This window comes from Monodelphis domestica, chromosome 7 (assembly GCF_027887165.1).
Source record: "Monodelphis domestica isolate mMonDom1 chromosome 7, mMonDom1.pri, whole genome shotgun sequence".
Classification (NCBI taxonomy): Eukaryota; Metazoa; Chordata; class Mammalia; order Didelphimorphia; family Didelphidae; genus Monodelphis; species Monodelphis domestica.
In genome coordinates, this window is record NC_077233.1 from 88811716 (window position 1) to 88832903 (window position 21188).

At 36.1% G+C, this 21188-nt stretch overlaps 1 protein-coding gene across 6 annotated transcripts in view; it reads right to left on the reverse strand.

Annotated features, from left to right (window-relative positions):
* Positions 1 to 21188, reverse strand: part of DOCK3 (dedicator of cytokinesis 3) — a 604983-nt gene that overhangs the window by 471835 nt on the left and 111960 nt on the right. For all 6 annotated transcript variants that reach the window (XM_056805016.1, XM_056805021.1, XM_056805018.1 and 3 more), the window contains exon 2: positions 17554 to 17637. In XM_056805016.1, coding sequence (XP_056660994.1) covers positions 17554 to 17637 — 84 coding nt within the window. The remainder of the gene's footprint in view (positions 1 to 17553; positions 17638 to 21188) is intronic.

Sequence of the window (21188 nt, forward strand, 5' to 3'; positions counted from 1 at the left end):
CATAAATGATAAAACAAGCAATGACAAGATCAGGGATATAAAAGGGTGTCAGGAAAGCAGTAGTAGGAAGAAAGATGAATTTACTATTTCACATAATTGGGACGTCACAGGAAGATATCATTCAAATAAGGGGAGAAGATAAGAGTGAGTGGAATTACATATACATCACTCTCATCTGAACTAGATAACAGAAAGTTGGCATGAAAACATCTGAAAAAATAGGGGCTTGGGCTGAACTGAAAGAAGGAATAGAGAAATTTGAGGGGAACACATAGAGCTGGAAAAGGGACAGCAAAGAGCGAAATAAATTACAACTAAGAGCTAGTTGCTCACCAATAGAAGAGAGAAAGGGTGAGTCCCAGCAATTTGAGTCCGGGTCAAGAGAAGAGAAAGAAAAGAATAATCTACTTTTCCTAAAAAATAAATAATACATCTATTTAGTGGTAATTTCATTACCTATACCCTTTCTTTTTTTCTGAGTCAAAACACCTCTAGGTCAACAGGAAATGAAGCCCACCACACTTGATACATTCTGCTTTCTGGCCAGGTTCCCATAGGCTCAGACCACCCCTTAGCCACCACCTCCTGCTTCCTTGATATGATCTTGGTGGTCCCAGGGCCAAAGCTGTACTCAACCTATTTTGTTGGATGCAAGAAGGGGCCTCATCTTGCTGCTAGCTAGGCTTCCGGTTTCCCTGGGCAACAACACTGACAGATACCACCTCCTCCCTCTTGGAAGAAGAGATAAAAATAAATTTTACTTAAAATATCTTTTAAAAATTCATTGAACATCTGGGATTTAAGCTACCCAAATATCTTTGGGACTTACATAAATACAATTATATAATAGTTTATAGAAGCAAAGGAAGGCTCAAATAATTAGATATTCATCATAAATTGTTATGGTGGGCACAAAAATTTTGATTATACCTAGGTAATCTATAATTTTAACACTGTGCTAATTAAATTACTAAAAGGTTACATTAGCCAAAACATTAGCCAAAAATTATTAAGCATTACTGTATGCCAGGTAATATGCTAAGTACTGGGAATACAAAAAAGCCAAAAGTCTCTGCCCTTGAGAAACTCATAATCTAGTAAGGGAGGCAGCATGCAAATTATTTGCTATAAATTAGCTATATACAGAAAAAATGGGAAATAACTAAGAGAGAAAAGGTTCTAGAATAAAGAAGCATTGAAAAAACTTCTTATATAAGTTTGGATTTTACCTGGGACTTGAAGGAAGCTAGGGAAGCCAAGAGGCAAAGATGAGGAAGGAAAGAACATTCCATGCATGAGGGAGAGCCAATGAAAATGTCCAGCCTGGAGAGGACATTGTTCATGAAACAGCAATGTCACTAGATGAAAGAGTGTATGGCAAGAGAAGATAGTGGAACTTGTGAGAAGACTAGAAAAGTAGAGGAGGGGCAGATTATGAAACTATAAGGGGATTTTGCATTTGATCCTGCAGGTGACAGGGAGTCACTAGAATTTATTGAGTAAAGTTTTGATATAGTCAGACCTATGCATTAGAAAAAAATCACTTTGAAGGGCATAATAAAGGATGGACTAGAAAGGGGAGAGGCTTATGGCAAGCAGACCAACAAGCAAGCTATTCTAATAATTCAGAAATGAGAAAATGAGGGCTTGCACAAAGGTGGTGGCACTATTGGGTGAAATAAGTGGAAATACTCAAGAGATGCTGTGAAAGTAAAATCAACGGGTCTTGTCAAAAGATTGGATACGGGGTGGGGTGAGAGATATCAAGGAGTTGAGGATGACACTAAGTAAGCCTAGAAGATTGGGAGGATGAGGATGCCCTGTTTCGGGGCAAAGAGAATGAGTTCAATTTGGATATGTTGAGTTTAAGATGTCTCTAGAACATCCAGTTCAAGATGTCTGAAAAGTGGTAAGAGATGGGAAACTAGAAGTAAGCAGAGAGGAAAAGGATGGATAGATTCAAATATACCTATGCAGGTATTCTTCCATATGACTGGCAAATAATTGTGTAATGGAGGTTATTTTTATATCCCAGTTGATAAGCATGTGTCTCTCAAGTCATTCCCTTTATTTATTCTCAGTCTGGGAGATGGATGTATCTATAAAGTCAAGACTGTGAAAAGAGCTAAAGGAAATGACTCATGGCAGCAAAGGGCAGGAAATATTCAACCCAATAATGTCTATGTAATGAAAAAATAGTAGAAAGCAACAACAATGGAATCAATTAAGTGAAACACAATATATAATTCAACAACAAACTTTTAAAAATTCATGAATGCTAGTTAAGCACATTTAATTAAGTAAAGATAAAGAGCAGATAGTCACTTTCCTGGAATTTCTAATAGAGACTTTTAAGCATTTTTATAAAATAATTTGTAATCTTAATATTACACATTAATGCAATGAATTAGACTTGCTTTGAAATGATTTACATTTAAATCAATGAATTTGAATCCATTAAATAAATAAATAAATTTTCAGGAACTCCACACCTCCATCAGGATTCTTTGTCTAATTGTTTCCTTTCACTTCTCTTAAACAGTAATAGTTTGCATTTTGTTCTTTTTATTTATATTATTTTGCTTTACATTCTTTCTTTTTTTTTTAAACCCTTACCTTCCGTCTTGGAGCCAATACTGTCAATACTGTGTATTGGCTCCAAGGCAGAAGAGTGGTAAGGGCTAAGCAATGGGGGTCAAGTGACTTGCCCAGGGTCACACAGCTGGGAAGTGTCTGAGGTCAAATTTGAACCTAGGACCTCCCGTCTCTAGGTCTGGCTCTCAATCCACTGAGCTACCCAGCTGCCCCCCTTTACATTATTTCTTAAAGAATTATCTATATTTATTTACAGTCTTTACATGTACTGATCTTAGTTGTCTTACAATATTACATTAGTTTACATTAATCCTCCTACTTACATTGCTTCCAGCATATATGCAATTATAGTATTTCTATAAACCTGCCCCCCACCAACCATCTTTGAACAGATAACTTCTTTGTTGCTCTTGATAACATTCAGAGAATAATAAAAAGATAGATTATTTGTATACTGTTTATTATTTATTATCAGGTTGCTCTTCAAAAAAGATTATAAGATATTAAAAATATTTTAAAAGGCTAGATTCCAACAATAATTAATGACTTTACCACTTGTTTTGCCCAAATTAAAAAAAAAACACTGTTTCATGTTTTTAATTATTCTTGCCAATTTGATGAGTGTGAGCTGATACCTCAAAGCTATTTTAATTTGCACCTTTTTACTAGTGAGTCTGAGTATTTTTCAAATGATTAACAAATGATGATCCCTGCTTTCAAAACTGTTTGTTCATATCCTTTGATAATTTATCCATTATGTACTATGAATTAACTTTATACATTTTAAATAATTCTTTCCATGGTTTAGATGCTAAGGTTTTTTTAATATTAGCCATAAATATTTTCCTTTTTCTTATTATTTTTATTTACATAGAAAATATTCACTTTAATCTCTTGCTTTTAACATCTTCATATGTATACATATATGTAAGTCTACCCTCAAATTGAATTCACTGAGGCATGTGGTGTGATATGCAGATCTAAATCCATTTTCCAACAAATGGTTAACCAATTTACCCCAAAATACTTTTCCTATTAAAAAAATTTCTCTAGAAAGCAATTAGCAATTACAAATATGTACATTCACATACATATATTTATCAAGAGCAAAAACAAACATTTATTAATATTAAACAGCATGATGCTGTTGGCAATATAAACACAAGCAAAAAGAGAGATGATCTCTGCCCTCAAACAATTTACATTCATTTTTTTGTCCTTAAGGAGCTCACATGCTAATATTTTAATATTTCTTGTTGTTGTTGAGTTGTTTCAGTCTTAACTGACTCTAAGACCTTGCTGGGGGTTTCTGGGCCAAGATATTAAGAGCAGTTTGTCATTTCCTTCTCCAGCTCATTCTACAGAAGAGGAACTATGGCAAACACTATGAAGTGACTTGCCCAGGGTCACACAGCTAGTAAAAGTCTGAGGCCACACTTAAAATCAGGAAGACTAATCTTTTTGACTCCAGGCCCGGCACGCCATCCACTAAGCCACTTCCCTGCCTAAAAAGCTTATATTCTAGGGGCAGCTGGGTATCTCAGTGGATTGAGAGCCAGGCCTAAAGATGAGGAAGTCCTAGGTTCAAATCTGACCTCAGACACATCTTGGAAAGTGTCTGCCTTATCTGTCTATCTTTCTCTGTGGCCCTCTTTTCATTTATTTATCATTTGGATTAATTTATCTAAGTCTGAAAAGGAATAAATTTAAATTCCTACTGTTTTCCTGCCTATTTCTCCCTGTAACTTGCTTTGCTTTTCCTTTAAGTATTTAGATGCTATGCCATTCGGTACATATATATATTTAATAAGGATATCAATTCATTATCTATGATATCTTTTAATAAAATGTAATTTCCTTCTTTCTCTTTTAATTATTACCATTTTGCTGTTGCCTCATCTAAGACCATGATTGCTAGCCCATGCCTCTTTTGCTTCAGCTGAAGTATGATAGATTTTGCTGCCAGTCCTTATTTTAACTATATGAATTTTTATTTTTCAAACATACTTATTGTAGACAATATATTGTTGGATTATGCTTTACAATCCATTCTGCTTTCTTCTGTTTTGTGGATTAATTCATTACCTTGACATTTAAAGAAATTATTGTTACTTGTGTATTTCCCTCCATTCTCGTCTTTTAAACTTTTCATTCTATTTATTTTCTGCCATTTCTTTATAAAGAAGAGCAAACCCCTCTACATGAACAAGTTATCCCATTCCATCTTCACTACTCCAGAAGACTGTGCCTTCTATCATCCCTATTCTCTCATCAGTCTTCTTGATCTCCCTGAAACCTTTGGTGGTGTCAACAAATCTCTTCTCCTTGGTACTCTCTAGGTTTTTATGAAACTGCCCTCTCTGGGTTTTCCTCTTCCTTATGAGATTGCTCCTTCTCTGTCTCCTTTGATAGATCTCTACCCACATCATGCCTTCTAATTGTAGAGGTTCTCTAAGGCTCAGTTCTGGATGCTCTTTTTTTCCTCTTTCTATATTGTTTCACTTGGTGACCTCATCAGTTCCCATGGTTTCAACTTCATTTATGAAGATGAATCTCAGATTTACTTATCCATCTAACCTCTCTATCTCAAATATACTTTTATCCAAATGCTTATTAGACATCTCAAACTGGATGTTTCTGTGCCATCTTAGATACAACAAGTCCACAATGTAACCTATTATCTCCCCCCCCCCAAATCTCCCCTCTTCTTAAGTTCTTTATACAGCTGAGGGTACCATCATTCTCCCACTCAGGTTCATAATCTAGATATCATCTTCTATTCTCCATTCTCTCATTCTCCCCAATCCAATGTTCTAAAATTCTATAGTTTCTCCTTTCATTATATCTCTTGTATATGCTCCTTTTTCTTCTGTGACACTGCTGCCACATTGGTATAGGTCCTCATCACTGCATGCCTGGACTACTGCAATAGTCTGCCTTTTGATCTTGCCTGCCTCAATTCTCTCCCACTCCAATCTACCTACCATGTAACCGTCAACTCTTCCTCCTAAAGTATAAGTCAGAACATATCACCTTTCCCTCATCCACATTCAATAAACTCTAGGGGTTGCCTATAATCTCCAGGATTCAATATAAAGATCAATGGCTTTTAAAGACCTCCATAACCTGCCCCTTTCTGCCTTTCCAGCCTTCTTGCATCTGACTCCCCTCTACTGACTCTAAAACAATGACAATGTCCTTCTTGTTGTTTCTCTTATATGACATACCATCTCCCAAACCTGTGTTTTCACTAGTTTCCCCTATGCCTGGAATGTTCTCCCTCCTCATTGCCACCTCCCAGCTTCCCTGTTATACTTCAAGTCGCAAATATATATGTACCTCCTGCAAGAACCTTTTCCCAGTCTTTTTAACCTTAGTGCCTTCCCATTTCCAGCAGCTCTTTCTGTGTTGGAAAATAATTGAAATATGGGGTGGTGCCTGTCAACTGGGGTATGATTGAAAAAGTAATAGTATATGTATGTGATGGCATATGTTATGTTGAAAGAAATATGGAGATCATTTAAAAAATTGATTAGATTTATATGAACAAAATCTGTATGCAACATGCAGTGAGCAGACTCAGAACAATTTATAAAATAACAGCAATATTTTAAAGAAAAACAACTTTGAAAGATTTAGGAATTCTGATCATCACAATGACCAACTATAACTCCAAAGAATACAAAATAGGACATGCCTTCCACCTCCATAGATATGAAAGAAGTGAGAAACTCAGAACACATATTAAAACATATTTTGGGGGATGACATGGTCAAAGCAGGGTCTTATTTTGCTTGATTATATATGTCTGTAATAGGGGTTTAGGTTTTTTGTTTTCTGTTTTTCTCTTTTATAGACTCAGATTTGTAGCATAAGTCAGCTAGAGTTTCATCTTTAGCTTCTTTGCTATGTGAACAACATTATTCTGTTCCCTCCCATGATTTCTGATGGGCAAAAAAGTAGTGTTCCGTTATTCAAATTTCTTTTCATTTATATTTGAATATATTTCCCCTGACTGCTTGCAGAATTAGTTGCTTGTCATTAGAATTGTTAAAATTTAAGCACTATGTTTCTTGGCATTTGCACTATAGGTTTTTCTTTTCTCACATTTGAGACAGTCTGTGGATATTCCCATTTATCTTCTGTGTTCAGAAGTTTTGGGCAATTTACTTCTTAGCACTGTCTGGCTCATAATAAACACTTAATAAATGTTTATTGAACTGAACCGAATTGAATTACTGAATTGATTTTTTCTATTAAGTTGCTTTTTTTTTTACTTGAAATATTCTTCTGGGAGACCTGTGATCCTTAATTTATGTGTGTCTTATCTTTGAGACTAGAGTTTTGCTTATATGAAGACTGTATTCTCTTTTAACCTTAATGATTTTTTGTTTTTCTTATACAAAATTTTCATTTACTTTTGTGCATTTGTATTTCCAATCATTTATTCTCTCTTGTTTCTTTGGTTAGGTTTATTGCAATGGATTAAAGTTTTTCTGCCAATTATTTCTGCTGTGCAGGCCTAAATTCTGCTCTCATAATACTTTGTTTTCTTTTATATCAGTTGGGAACATCCCACTCTGGTTCCATGTTCTCTTGTTAATCTTCAGGATCTTCTATCTCACCAAGTGTTTGATTCATTTTCTTTTTCTTCCAGTATTGATTCACAGATATCTGTACATGATTAGATGACATGGAGGCCATATCCCTTCTGTAAATAAGATCTTTCCTCTTATTTTATCTGTTTATCCTGAGTTTTCTTCCTCAGATTTTTCATAATTTCAGACTTTTCTCCTCATATTGTCCTTCCCCTTTGATTATGGCTTTCCTGGGATTAGATCTCAGAGCTGTCTCAGGAGGCAAATAATTTATCACCCATCTCAATCTCTGCCCCAATGACATTTACTGGGATAGAATTAACATCACCTGGATGCTTGGCTCTTTGCTTCAGGTGTAGTGCAGTGCCACATGGCCACACAAATGGGTCCTGTCCCAATTTCCTCTGCTCCTCAGTTCTCTGAGCTCTGTTGCAACACAGAGCATTCTCACACTGCTGTCCCACTTGGGACAAACTTCTGCCTTTGGACTGCCCCCCATCCAACCCTAGGAAGAGGTGTTTGCCCACCAACACTTCCAATTTGGGGCATAATTTCAAGTGATATCTTGCTATCAGTTCAAACAAAACATGTCCCAGAACCAAATTATCTTATTCTGTCCTGTCTATCAGGACCACTGCTATTGTCTCATTCATCTGTGTTCTAACCCTCTAAATCATGTTTAGAATTAGCTCAAGTCCTTTATTCTCCCTGAAACCTCCTCCAGTAACTACAGTATTCCAACCTCCTTTCATTTTGAGTATGCTTTTCTTATCTTCTATTTATAATCTCTACCAAAATCTTCTTGTGTAATTCTTAGATATTTATTTATATATGGCATTATTTTTAATTGTTTAATGTATATACAAGTCTTTTTTTCTATCACTAGCTCCTTTAGGGTAAGAATCATGTCTCATATATTTGTGTTTCCCAGGGATACTGGTACAACATTGGGCACATAGGAAATGCTTAATAAAAAATTTTCAGTTGCTAGAAAGTTCTGAGATGTACTGACATACTCTCACTTTCTGTTACCAAAGTAACTTTCTACATAAGAGAAAGCAACCTTCAAGACATAAATCTAGAGCTACAAAAAAAGCAGGAAAAGATTCAAATGCTTGCACTCATGCTGCAATTTAAATAAAGATTCCCAGCAATTTTCATTTGAATAGAAACAGACCCTGGCTGTGCTTTCATACCAGGCAAAGCTCTGTTTTCATGTCAAGGACTGGCTGCTTGCCAGAATCTTGGCATCTCAAAGAAAATTTCAACTATATATCACACTCCAAAACAGAAAGTCCATGGTAGATGATGTCAAGTGCTTGGGCAGACTTTTCTTTCCATTTGGATTCTAGCAGTTTGTTAAGATTGTATTTACCTCAATAAAATGGTAAACCATTTAATCAAGAGAAAGTTAACTTTTAAAAGCTTTTACATCCTTGGACAAATAAAGTTAACAACAATATTATCTCATGAATGGTGTTTATACTTCCTTCTAGTTCTCTATAATTAAAAATAAAACAAAACTTAGAACTAAGTTCCAGAGTTATAGATAGCTAAAATCTCTCATTTGGTCGCAGAGTTCAATATTTTTCTAATAGTAATTAAAGTTGATTACTTATACATGAGATCTAGGAGTTTCCCTGCTCCTCCTAGGGGAGGAAAGAAGGGAAAGAGTAGGTATTGGGCCCAGGGGAAATAAGGACCTAAACATGTTTATATGTATATAACTGATGGTCAAAGTCAAATAGAAATGATGCAAGAATTATTTAACAATTAGTATTATCTGTGCCTTGTCTTACCTCAATTTAAAAAATAACTAAGAGTTATCTATATTTTTAAACTGTTAATGAGTCATCTCATGTTAGAGTTGAAAGGAACTTAATTATCTAGTATAAAGTCCTTATGTTAAAGGTAGGAAAATTAAGTTCCAAAGAGAGGAAGTAAATTGCCTAGAGCCACAGAAATTATAGCAGACTAGAATCTAGATCTCCCAACTCTTGAGATCAGTGTTTTTTCTACTTGGATCCTCCTAAGATATTTTTACAAGATAGATAGATAGATAGATAGATAGATAGATAGATAGATAGATATGTGAAATGACATATATGTATTTGCACATTATATATATTTATATTTATACTATAAACACACAGTTCCAAAAAAGTCTGATGCTCCAGGGAATCCATCATCTAAGCATTATTCTTATAAGAAATAAAAAATAATTGTAGTATTATTATTCAGATTTATATAAATAACTCTATAGTAAAACATGAACCAACCAATCTAAACCACACCTAGACAAAAATTACCTCCATATCCTCAGTCAAGTATACAACATAATCAATATAGGCATCTAGGTAGGGCAGTGGATACAAAATGTTGGACTAGATGGAAAGAATACTCATCAGCTTTGGAGATGGTACAAATTTAGAGGAATAATTAACACACTGAACAACAAAGACTGGACCTAAAAGGATTCTGGTAGGCTATTGGATTAAATCCAATAAGATGAAAATTAGTATGAATAAATGTAGTCTTATACTTGGCAACAAACTATCACCTTCATGATTATAAGATGGTGGAGGCATGAACACATAGCAATTGTTCTGAAAATGATCTGGGGATTTTAATGGGTTGCAAGCTCAAAATGAGTCAGAAGTACAACATAGCAGCTAAAAAAAACTAATGAAGTTCTGGGTTGCATTAAAAGGACAAAGCTTCTAGGAAAAGTAAGATGAGTTTCTTTACACTCCACCCTTGTCAAACATCATCTTAATTATTTACTTCTGAAACATAGTAAGTACTTATTAAACGCATGTAATGGAATGTTGTCTTCATTGTAAGTGTTTACGGGGGAGCTAAGGGTCCTTATTGAGTGAGCAAAATGAACCAGATATAGAAGTTCTATTGATTTTCTTGGGCAGGGACAAACCAAGTATGATCCAGAGAGCACTTTTAAAAGGCCCTCCTCCCCCAAATGAATCTGGCTCCTTGTGTCAGGAGGGACATTTTTTCCAAGTAAATATGGGTAAAGGCATTACTCTGGGTAAATCTAGACTGCCACTGTGACCTTGAACAATTTTCAACAGTGCCTTTGCTAATAGCAACAGAATTATGCAAGATCATTGGGGGTAGATTGTTAAAAAACTCAAGAAAAGGTAAAGAAATGAAAATGGACTTTAAACATGCTATGTCTTCTTTTAAAAACCAATTTAATTAAAATTCAGTTCGAAACTTTCCAATGAATTTTTTAAGCTTTGGAGCTAAGGTTCTAGACATCTGCAGACCCCAAAATAGGTGATGAAATGAATGTATTCTATAAAAGCAAATTATTATGTGTAAGGGAAAAGGGAAGAGGACTTAATGTGTGAAAAAGAAAAATATCACTAGTGCGTAACAAGCATGTAACCATAGTAGTTGGACTTGACTTCCATAGCAAAAACCAACATATTTTCCAATCTTTCCAAATCTGACCTGCTAATTGTCTACTCATTAAAACTCTTCCATTAATTTTAGAGTAATGAAAACTTACTAAAATAATTTCTTTCTCCTAAATTTTTGTTTCCATTTCCCTTCTCATAAAGAAGAACAAATATGTTTCAATCTTTGCAGGTGGTCAAAGAGAAATATATTTTCTCCCACCTTGGTTAATGAAAGGAATTAACTTAAATTGGAGTCCAACTATTATTTCTTACTTGGTTTTTTATTAGTCTTTTAGCTCATTAGACACTAGGCATTTTAAAACATAATATTAAAAGAGAGTAGATGAAATTCAAAGGAGTCATTTTTTCTATTTGTGTTGCCCTTGCGGAATTATGTTCTATGGTGAAATTGAAAATTAACATTGAATCAACAATGAATTTTTAGTTTAATATTATGGTTGCTGTTGTTCACTTGTTTCAGTCATGTCCAATTAATTCTTTATGATCCCACTGGATTTATTTGACATTTCTTTCCTCAGCTCATTTTATAGATGAGGAAATTGAGGCAAACAAGATTAAGGAACTTGTCCAGGATCACATAGCTAGTAACTGTCTGAGGCTGAATCTGAACTCAGGAAGATGAGTTGGGCACTCTATTCACTGTGCCATCTAGTCTGCCCTAGTTTAATATTAGTACTTGTTTATATCAGGTAGAATTTCTTGTGTGAATCAAATCTTATAATGGTGAACCCTAACTCTGGGTCCACAGAATTGGAAGGTAACTCAGAGGTTACCTAATCCAACCCTTTCATTTTATAGATGAGTAAATTGGATTGAGGACTCCAATCTGTAATCCCTTCCTTTATTCAAGTGACTTCTCAGGGAGTTCTGTGTCACCTTTAAATCCAGGTCTTCCTCCACAATCCTTTTTCTGGTCAAGCTGTCCCCAAATTATCAGCTTCTACCTTCCATCCAGATCCACTCAGGCTGTCCCTTGTCCTGCACCCATCTGCTATGAGTTTTTAGCTATGAATCCTGTCCTCACAGGATATGACATCACCACCTGTTATGAGGTTGAACCTTGAATGTGGATCTTAAATAATTAATCACCTCCCTCTTTTAACTGACCTCTCTCTACCCTGATTACTCTGTCTGGAATCCTTCCTCATTGGTTAAATTACTCCCAAGCCATTATACTCTTGATTCCAGTGACTCTGAACCCTTAGCTGATATACAACCTTCTTCCCCATCCCTCACTCTCTGCCTTACTCTCATTCCCCACAAGCAATATATCCCCTAAATGTTTTAATACCAATCTACCGCCCCTCTTCATTTTGCTTGCTTGAGTGCCTGCTCCAGAGTTAACAAATCTGTTTTCATCTCAAACCTTTTCTAGAGGCAGCTAGGAAGAAGAGTGAATAAAGCACTGAGCCTCAAATAAAGGAAAAAAGGAGTTTAAAGCTAGTCTCAGATACTCACTAGGTGAGTGACTGGGCAAATCACTTAGCTATGTGTGGCTGAATGGAGGAATATGTCATGAGAATAGAGTAAATGGAGGAAATGGGAAGTTAGGATACAAAAAAAGAAAAATATACAACTCTTCCCTTATGGCCAGCAAGACTTGGGGTATAAGTGAAAATGAAACCAGTAATGGAAAAGGTGGCCAAGGTGTTATCAGGAGGGAGAGCCAGTAGACTGAGGATGCAGGAGGGAGGGATCAATTGTTTATTAAATACCTTGTATGTGGTCTAAGTGTAACTGAGGCCGGTTTTTCATTTGGGTCTTCCTGATGCCAGGTCCAGTGCTTTATCAAAAGCACTACCTAGGTGCCCTAACTCTGCTCTTTATCTTCACAGTGACCTCCAAACCTGCCATCTCTCATTTTTTTTTCAGACTATCATTCCCATATTGATCACATTCTTCTCTCTTCTCTATCACAATTCCTTGGTGGGACAATTCAACTGGACACTACAGTTCCTTGCCCCCTTAGCCTATCTCTGATTATTTCTTGTCAAGTCCCGTATTTGCATGACTACCACCATTCCTTGCCACTGCTCTCATTCATTTGTTGTTCATTGAAATTGGAGAAAATCAAGAAACTATGCTGACAGGGTCCATTATAAATTTATGTTACATAATCTCAACTAGGTCTTCACCCTAGCAAGGCAATCCTTTGATACCTCCCTATCCCAATCACTACAACAACTATTCCAAACTTCTTCGTTTCTCTTTAACCTACCTATGGTTTCATTTTCACTTGTTAGATTTCATGGCTTCAGTAATTATCCCTACCCTGGTGATTCTCAGATCAATTTATTCCTACTCTCCCTCTTGCTATCTAGTCTGATATCACCATCTACCTTCTAGAAACCTCCAGCTCAGAATGTCCCAAACAGAACTTATCATCTTTCCTCTAAAACCTTCCCATCTGGCAAAATCCCTTATTACTACAGAAGAGACCACCACTACTATGGCTATCTAGGCTTTCAATCTTGGTGACAATCTCAATTCCTCATGAATACTCACATATCCAAACACACAAATCTAATCTATTGCCAAATATTGTTTTTGCCTTCACCACATCTCTCCTATTCATTCTCTTCTCTCCACTCACATCGATGCCACTTTGGTGTTGGCCCTCATAACTTCATATCTGTACTATTATAAGAGTCTTCTGTTTGGTCTCCCTGCCTAGAGTCCCTCTCCACTTCAGTCCATCCTCTACAGAGTTGCCAGAATCATCTTCCTAAGCACATATGAAAAGGGAGAGGATTCCATGTATGGGAGACAGTCAGTGAAAACACTCAGAATTGATAAATGGAGAAAATAGTTTCAGAGATGGGTCCTTTTATTTATTTGTTTGTTTATTTATTTATTTGTTTATTTATTTATTTATTTTTGGCTAGCAGGGTATAGTTCGATACAGAGTAGGTTTTTTTTTTTCTTTCTCCAAATTCTGAGATGTACAGGGTATTTGAAAAGAAGAAATAAAAGAACATTTCCTGGAAATGGGATTTCCCCTTTTTCATTTTTGGTTTCTTCCCCCCAAATAAGCTATAAGAACACTTGGTCATATGACTACATAAGGTAGCCTACAATATTCTAAATCTATGTATGTTTGTTTCATTAATCAAAGATTAGACAGACACTAAGTCTTCTGTACTTTGCCTATTATTGTCACATTGTGAGGAATGAGGTGTATTGGGTATCCCTGACATGATACTGAAGACTGTAAAGATTAAGGTCTGAATTTTTAAAATTTAACTCAGCTACCAGCCTTGATTTTAGAATGTGATATAGAACACATTTTTTAACTAAAGTTGGTATATTAGTTTCTAAATATCCCAGGCAGGATGCTCTAGTTATTAGAATTTAATCTTTGAAACCTTTCACTATACATCTGGTTACTTGGGAAACATCAAGAACATTTTGAAATGTCATTAAAACATCAAACAAAAGTACTAGGATACTTGAGTTCAAGTCCAGCATTGACTTGATTTGCTAATATAACCTCCACAGGCCATAGCTTCTTCATTTGCAAAATGCCAGAACAAAACTAGATGATTTTGAAGGTCCCATAAGCACTACAATAATATAAAATATACTTAACCTATTAATTAGCAATGTGCCAACAGCAGGATGGATCTTGGTATATAAATAATATTAGCAATTTACCAAATTCATAGGGCACTAAGTTTAAATTGATGAGTTTGAAAACAGGAAATGAAGTGCTTGATATTAATTGCATGCACTTTAATTTTGTAATGCAATTAAATTCCTGCATTAAAAAATTTAGATGAGTTTTAAAATTAAATGATATGTACTTTGGGGGTAAAAATTTAAGATGTCCACTTTGTAAAATAACAATATTTCAAATTTCATCAGAATACTGCTTTGAATTAGTAGATAATTAGCATTTAATAGCTAGGGAAATTTTGAGATGATTGAAATGGAAAATGGGGAAAATTATTACAGGTTTAAGAAATAACACTTGAATAATGGCTGGATTAAATGAACTTTTACTGATAAGGAATTTAATAATAGGCTTCAAAGGCAAGCTATTAATTCCCAATATGGTCAGTACAACAGGAAATGAGTTCAAATTTGATTAGGAGGGTTGTGAATTTGTGTCTGACTTTGGCTGATCTGATCAATATGAGTTCAGAGGGCTCTAGCATAGGGTGGGCACAAATAGTCTTAAAATTTTGAAATGGAAATGTCTGTAAATATGCATGTTGCATGTTTCTTGTGGGATACCAGAATTCTACTTTTTTGATGAAGGCATGCCATGCTGCATGGTCCTCCCATGTCTCACAATCAATATGAGAGTTCTTCTGAGAGATCTTAAGATTGTCCTTGAATCTCTTCTAACTGCTGTGTGAGCACCTACATGATTTTTCCATAAAATAGTCTTTTAGGCAAACACATATTTGGTATTCAAACAATGTAGTTAATCCATCAGAGTTGTTATACTCTGTGCAGCAGATTTTGAATGCTTGGTTTCAAAACTTGAGAAAGGACCTCATTGTTCAGTACCTTATTTTGCCAAGCAATCACCAGAATCTTCCTAAAACAATTCAAATGGAAACAGTTTGATTTTCTGGCATATCACTGGGAGACTGTCCAGGTTTCACTGGTATATAACAATAAAGTTAGCAAGCAACTCTGTAGACCTTCAGTTTGGTAGGTACCTCTTCCCTCCCACACTTTCTTTTGGAGCACCCTAAATGTTGATCTAACTCTGGCAAAGTGTGCCTCTTTAAATATGAGTACATCCCTAAAAAGTACACTACCAAGATAAGTGAACTTATTCACAACATTCAAAAATTTTTCATTTACTGTATCTAATGAGTCTGTGTATGGATGGTATGGTGCTAGCTGATGGAGAACCTCCATTTTCTTGGTGTTCGTTGTCAGGCCAAAATTAGCAGAAGGGGCAGAGAATTAATCTATATTCTGTTGCATTTCCACCTCAGAGACTACACTAAGTGCATAATTATCTGTGAACAAAAAGTAGCACACCAACTCTCCCTCCACTTTAGTCTTGGCTTGTAGCCTTTTCAAGTTAAATAATTTAGTGTCTGTGCAGTAGCTGGTTTTGAGGCCATTTTTATCCTCATTGAAGGTGTTTATCAATATCATTGAAAACATCAGGTTAAAATGCATGAGAGCAAGCGCATAGCCATATTTCATTCCATTGGTGACTGGGAAAACACAAAAGCATCATCCATTATCCAGAACCTGTGTAAACATGCTATCATGGAACTGGCATACAATACTGATGAACTTCACCAAGTCACCACATTTTATTATGAAATGGTTTTTGTAAAAAGTACATTTTTAAAGGTATGGATTTCATCAGTACAAAATTCTATTTAGGTCCCTTTCCAAGAAATAATCAAGAAACCTCCTGATGAGAAGCAACACAAAATACCAGACCTTGTCACTCATGCTGTAGAGATTCATGCTTAGCCACAGCTTGTACCTATGAGAAAATAATCTTATTTTGAATTATGTTCAACTTTCAATTATCTAAATAAGGATTATCTGCTTCTTGGATAATCCTGCAGTACATTTTAAGAATCAATCTGGTTTGCCTATGCCACATAGCAACTCCTTCAGAAGTACTTCTCTCACTATTAGTTGTGAATATTTAATAAATAAACATTAAAATGATGATCTTTTAAAGATAAATAATTTGAAAGTTAAATCTACTGCAAATACATTATTCAACCCAAATTAAATATAAAGTATTTTTGAACAAACACATAGATTTCCTTGCCTGTTCTTTCCCAACATAGATAACTGAAAGTCTGTTGTATAAAAATATAATTGCATTTCAGCTAAACTTGTATCACAAATGAACTCCTTTTTTACCTTTCATCATAAAATCCTAGAATTACTAAATATAAAGGGTCCTCAGAAGGTCAGGAAGTCCCATTCTCAGTTCTCGGTAATAATCCTACCTAAATATCCCTGACAAATGACAAATCAAACATAACCTCTATAAAACCATAATATGGCTCATGCACATATTGGTCTTTTGGTCTCCATGAAAAACTACTTATATACTGTCATGGCCAAGGAAATAATGTCATCAAACCAATCTATTTCAAATTATATATAGGTTAGCCTTTATGATGGGTATATTATAATGCCAAAAAAGGATCTATGAATGAATTTGCTGGAAAGCATGAAGTCTCCACAGTTCTTTAAACACACCCAATTAATTTTCTAAGCATCAGATAATTGTACTATTAGTCAAAAGTATCTGAGTTAGTAGATGTTTAGTTGAACTTAAGAGTAACCAAAAATAACCAGAGACAGAATGTAAAATTCAGATTCCAACAGATGGTTAACTTAAATACCCTGACCTATGACCTTCTTTAGCACTAGATTAGTATCAATAGTACTTAAGCTGGTTTTTTCCCCCCCTTGAAAGTGGGTCATGATGGAATTTATCTAAGTATTTTGATAATCTGATGTCGTGGTTTCAAAATGATTGCTCAAAATCTGTTAGTCTAAAGTGCTTTTTTAATATTTAAATGATCTGTGTTTTCATTGATATGGTGCTCCCTCCACAGACACAGATTACAACTGTTTTCTGAGTTGGTAGAAGTTTTGAAGATTTTCTAGAGCTAAAAATGTCACCACGCTGAAGCCAAAATGATGATTGACCTCTCTAACTCGGCAAGGCAGTACTCAGAAACAGGTGTAAAGTCTGTCCCTGGGTCCAACTTGAATGAATGAAGCTTTTCAGAATATAAGAAAAAGAAAGAACATATGCTTTAATGGTGCAGAAACCGAGAAAGCCTCTATGCCATCAGGAAGTGTCAGAGGACTTCAGTGGAGATAGTATACCAAAAAAAAAATATAACTTCATGAGGACTGAAAATAGATACTGTTCACACACTCTCTACTGATTCCACCATACTAACCTTCACATTTTTCCAGAATCTGAACAGTTTCTCCTATTTCCAGGACTAAGCCTTGGGGTACAGATCCACGAAAGCTGCATATCACTAAAAAGACAAGAATAGATATAGGTTAGGGTTTTTTTTTTTAAATGGAAGCAAAACTCTTGTTACTGAAATTAAATCCTAAGTATTTTTAAAGTATTTTCTCTGGAAAAATCTCTTTCTCATAAGGCACATTAAATATTTCAGGCCATGAAAATATCATTAAATGATGATAATAAACATCAAACTATCATACCACCTTACATTTTTATAAAGCTTTACACATGATAGTTCACTTTTCATATATTATCCTATCCTATGAGAAAACAAGAATGGGACTTTCGGGTTAACATGACTGCAATCTAGATGCGAATCGCTTCCTCTCCCCAGCACCGAACAAAATAGACTACCTCAAAAGAGCATAAAAATCACCTTTGGAAGAACAGAGGATCTCTCCAGTACCCCACAGAAACGAAGGTACATGGAGCTTTAACATTTCCACACTATAAGGAGGAGGAAAAGCTTGCACAAAAACGTGAACTGAGCCGCCCCATGTAAACCTTAAAATTTCTTAGACTTATAAATGTTGGAAATTTCACCATTGGGAAATTTCATACTTGAAAAATTTACTACTGATAGTCTATTGGAATGTGAACCCCATTGGCATGGGAGGGTCATTCTCCTCCCTACTTAAGATTTCTTTAGGACAGAAACCTTTTGCTGAACAATGGAAAGGGCTTTGACCTATGCTTAAGTATAGAACAGGAAGTTCTTTGAGTCATGACTGATTTTAGAATTGATACAATCTCCACCCTACTCAGTCCTAACAGGATTTAGGAAGGGCTGCAGCATAGATCAAAATTTAATTATTTGAAAATATGACCTTCAACAGACATGTGCAAAGCCACAGACCTCTGGGTGGTCCTGGGTTAAGCTAGAGCCACCATTGGCACAGGGAAGACATGGACAGTGATTGGTAGATGTGAGAACTGAGGGGAGGGAACTTGGATGGTTTCCTTAAAGATAGAGGGGTCTGAGGACTGGGGGGTGGGTGGGTGGGAGAGGTTTTGCTCTGAGAGGTTGTGCTCTGAGAAGGTTGCTCTGAAGGAAGCTGGAGGTAGAGGCCCCTGAGACTGTTTCTCCATTTTGGTCACGTGAGTTATAGGGACTGATCTCTTTTCTTTGCCTCAGCTATCTAAGGGCTTGGGCCTTTTGGCCCAGCCTAAACAGAAGGGGTATTTAAGCCCTATTCCCTTCTCTCCCCTTTCTCTCTCCCTCTCTCTCTCTCTCTCTCTCTCTCTCTCTCTCTCTCTCTCTCTCTCTCTCTCTCTCATACCTTTCTTCCTCCTGTTTGTAATTAAACTCCATAAAAGGTTGACTGCTGACTTGAGTTTTCATTTAGGAATTACATAGCTGAATTCCTTGGCGACCTTAAATTAATATATATCAGTCTTTTAAAGTGATTTCCTTGTCACACCCACCACCACCAAACCAGAGTAAGGTATCAGAGCGCTCTCTGGGACAGTGAGTGAGTGAGGAGCATCTCTGTCTGGGGGGGGGCACACCAGGGTTCTTGGGATCAAAAGACTGCAAGGAAACGACCTCACAGGGTGGTTTCACGGGAAAATTCTGCACTGAGCAAAGAGGCAGCCATGCTGAGAGGCTGCGCTGAGCAAAGGGGCGGCTACACTGAGAGGCTGTGCTGAGCAAAGGGGCAGCCTCTCTGAGAGGCTGCGCTGAGCAAAAGGGTGGCTGTGCTGAGAGGCTGCCCTGAGCAAAGGGGTGGCCATGCTGAGCACAGGGGCCTGCGCTCTAAGAAACCTCAGAGGCTGGGAAGAACTAGTCTGAGGCAACCTAAATTCACAGAAAACCCACCCATATCACCCAGGCCTCAGACGAAAAAGGAAAGGGGAATAAAACTACCAAAGGGATGGCTCACATGGCCCAAAATCAAGCCTCCAGGAAGAAAGGGAAAAAGGTAACTATTGAAAACTTTTATGGCGGTAGTACCCAAGGAAAAGAAAAGAAAGAGGATGAAACCCAAACAAAATCAAAACATGCCTCACAAAATGGAAATTATCCACAAGCTCTGGAAGAACTCAAATTAGAGCTTACCCAAAAGATGGAAACCTTCTGGAAAGAAAAATGGGAGAAAGAGATTAGCAGTCTGATAGACAAGACTTCACAATTGGAGAAAGAGCTGGAAGCATCTAATAGAAGGGCAGAAAAAGCTGAAAAGCAAAACAAGTCCCTAACAACCAGAATTAAGCAACTGGAAGACAGTGAGCACGCCCAAAAGATGGAAACCTTCAGGAAAGAAAAATGGAAGAAGGAGATCAGCAGTCTGATAGAAAAGACTTCACAATTGGAGAAAGAGCTGGAAGTATCTAATAGAAGGGCAGACAAAGCTGAAAAGCAAAACCATAACCTAATGACCAGAATTAAGCAACTGGAAGACAGTAAGCTTGCAAAACAGCAGGAATTAATAAAGCAAAGCCAAAAAATTAATTAATTAGAAGAAAACATAAAATATCTCACTGACAAAGTGACAAACCAGGAAAACAGAGGAAGAAGAAACAATTTGAGAATTATTGGTCTGCTGGAAAAACCAGAGATAAACAAAAAACACAGATGCTATACTACAGGAGATTATAGAAGAAAATTGCCCACATGTTCTGGAGCAAGGGGGAAAATAGAAATAGAAAGGGTTCATAGAACACCCCCTATACTAAGACAACCCAAAAGATAACCTCCAGGAATGTAATTGCCAAATTCTAGAGCTTCCAAGAAAATGAGAAAATCCTACAAGAAGCCAAGAAGAGGAGCTTCAGATATTGGGGGGGGGGGGTACCATAGGGATCACACATGACTTAGCGGTTAACACACTAAGAGACCTCAAAGCATGGAACATGATATTTAGAAAGGCAAGAGAGCTGGGTCTCCAACCAAGAATCAGCTACCCAGCAAAACTGACTATATACTTCCAAGGGAAAGTATGGGCATTCAACAAAATAGAAGACTTCCAAGCATTTGCTAAGAAAAGACCAGAACTTAGTGGAAAATGCAACATCCAATCACAGAAAGCAAGATAAACTTGAAAAGGTAAATATGAAAGCAAGGGAAAAGGAGAAAAATCTTATCTTTTTTCTTTAAGTCAAACTCTCTTCTATAAGGACTACACTTACATCAAATTATATATATATATATATATATATATATATATATATATATATATATATATATATATATATATATATATATATATATATATATATATATAAAAATATGTGGGGAAAATGTTTTGTGTAACTCTCAAAAATTGTATGCACCAAAAGAGTAGTTAGAAGAATCATGCATAAAGAAATATTGGGGAATCAAGAAGATTTGGTGAAAGGGGGGGAAATAAAGGAAAAGGGAGAGGGGAATCAATGATACTAAGATTTACTTCACGAAATGGGGGGGAGAAAAAAATAACTAAATAGAATAATCTTTCCCACACAAAGATACACAAGGGAACAGGAGGGGAAGAATTCTCATATGAGAAGGAGAATAAGAGAGTGCACAGTGGTATTACTTAAACCTTACTCTCAGTGAAATCAACTCTGAGAAGGAAG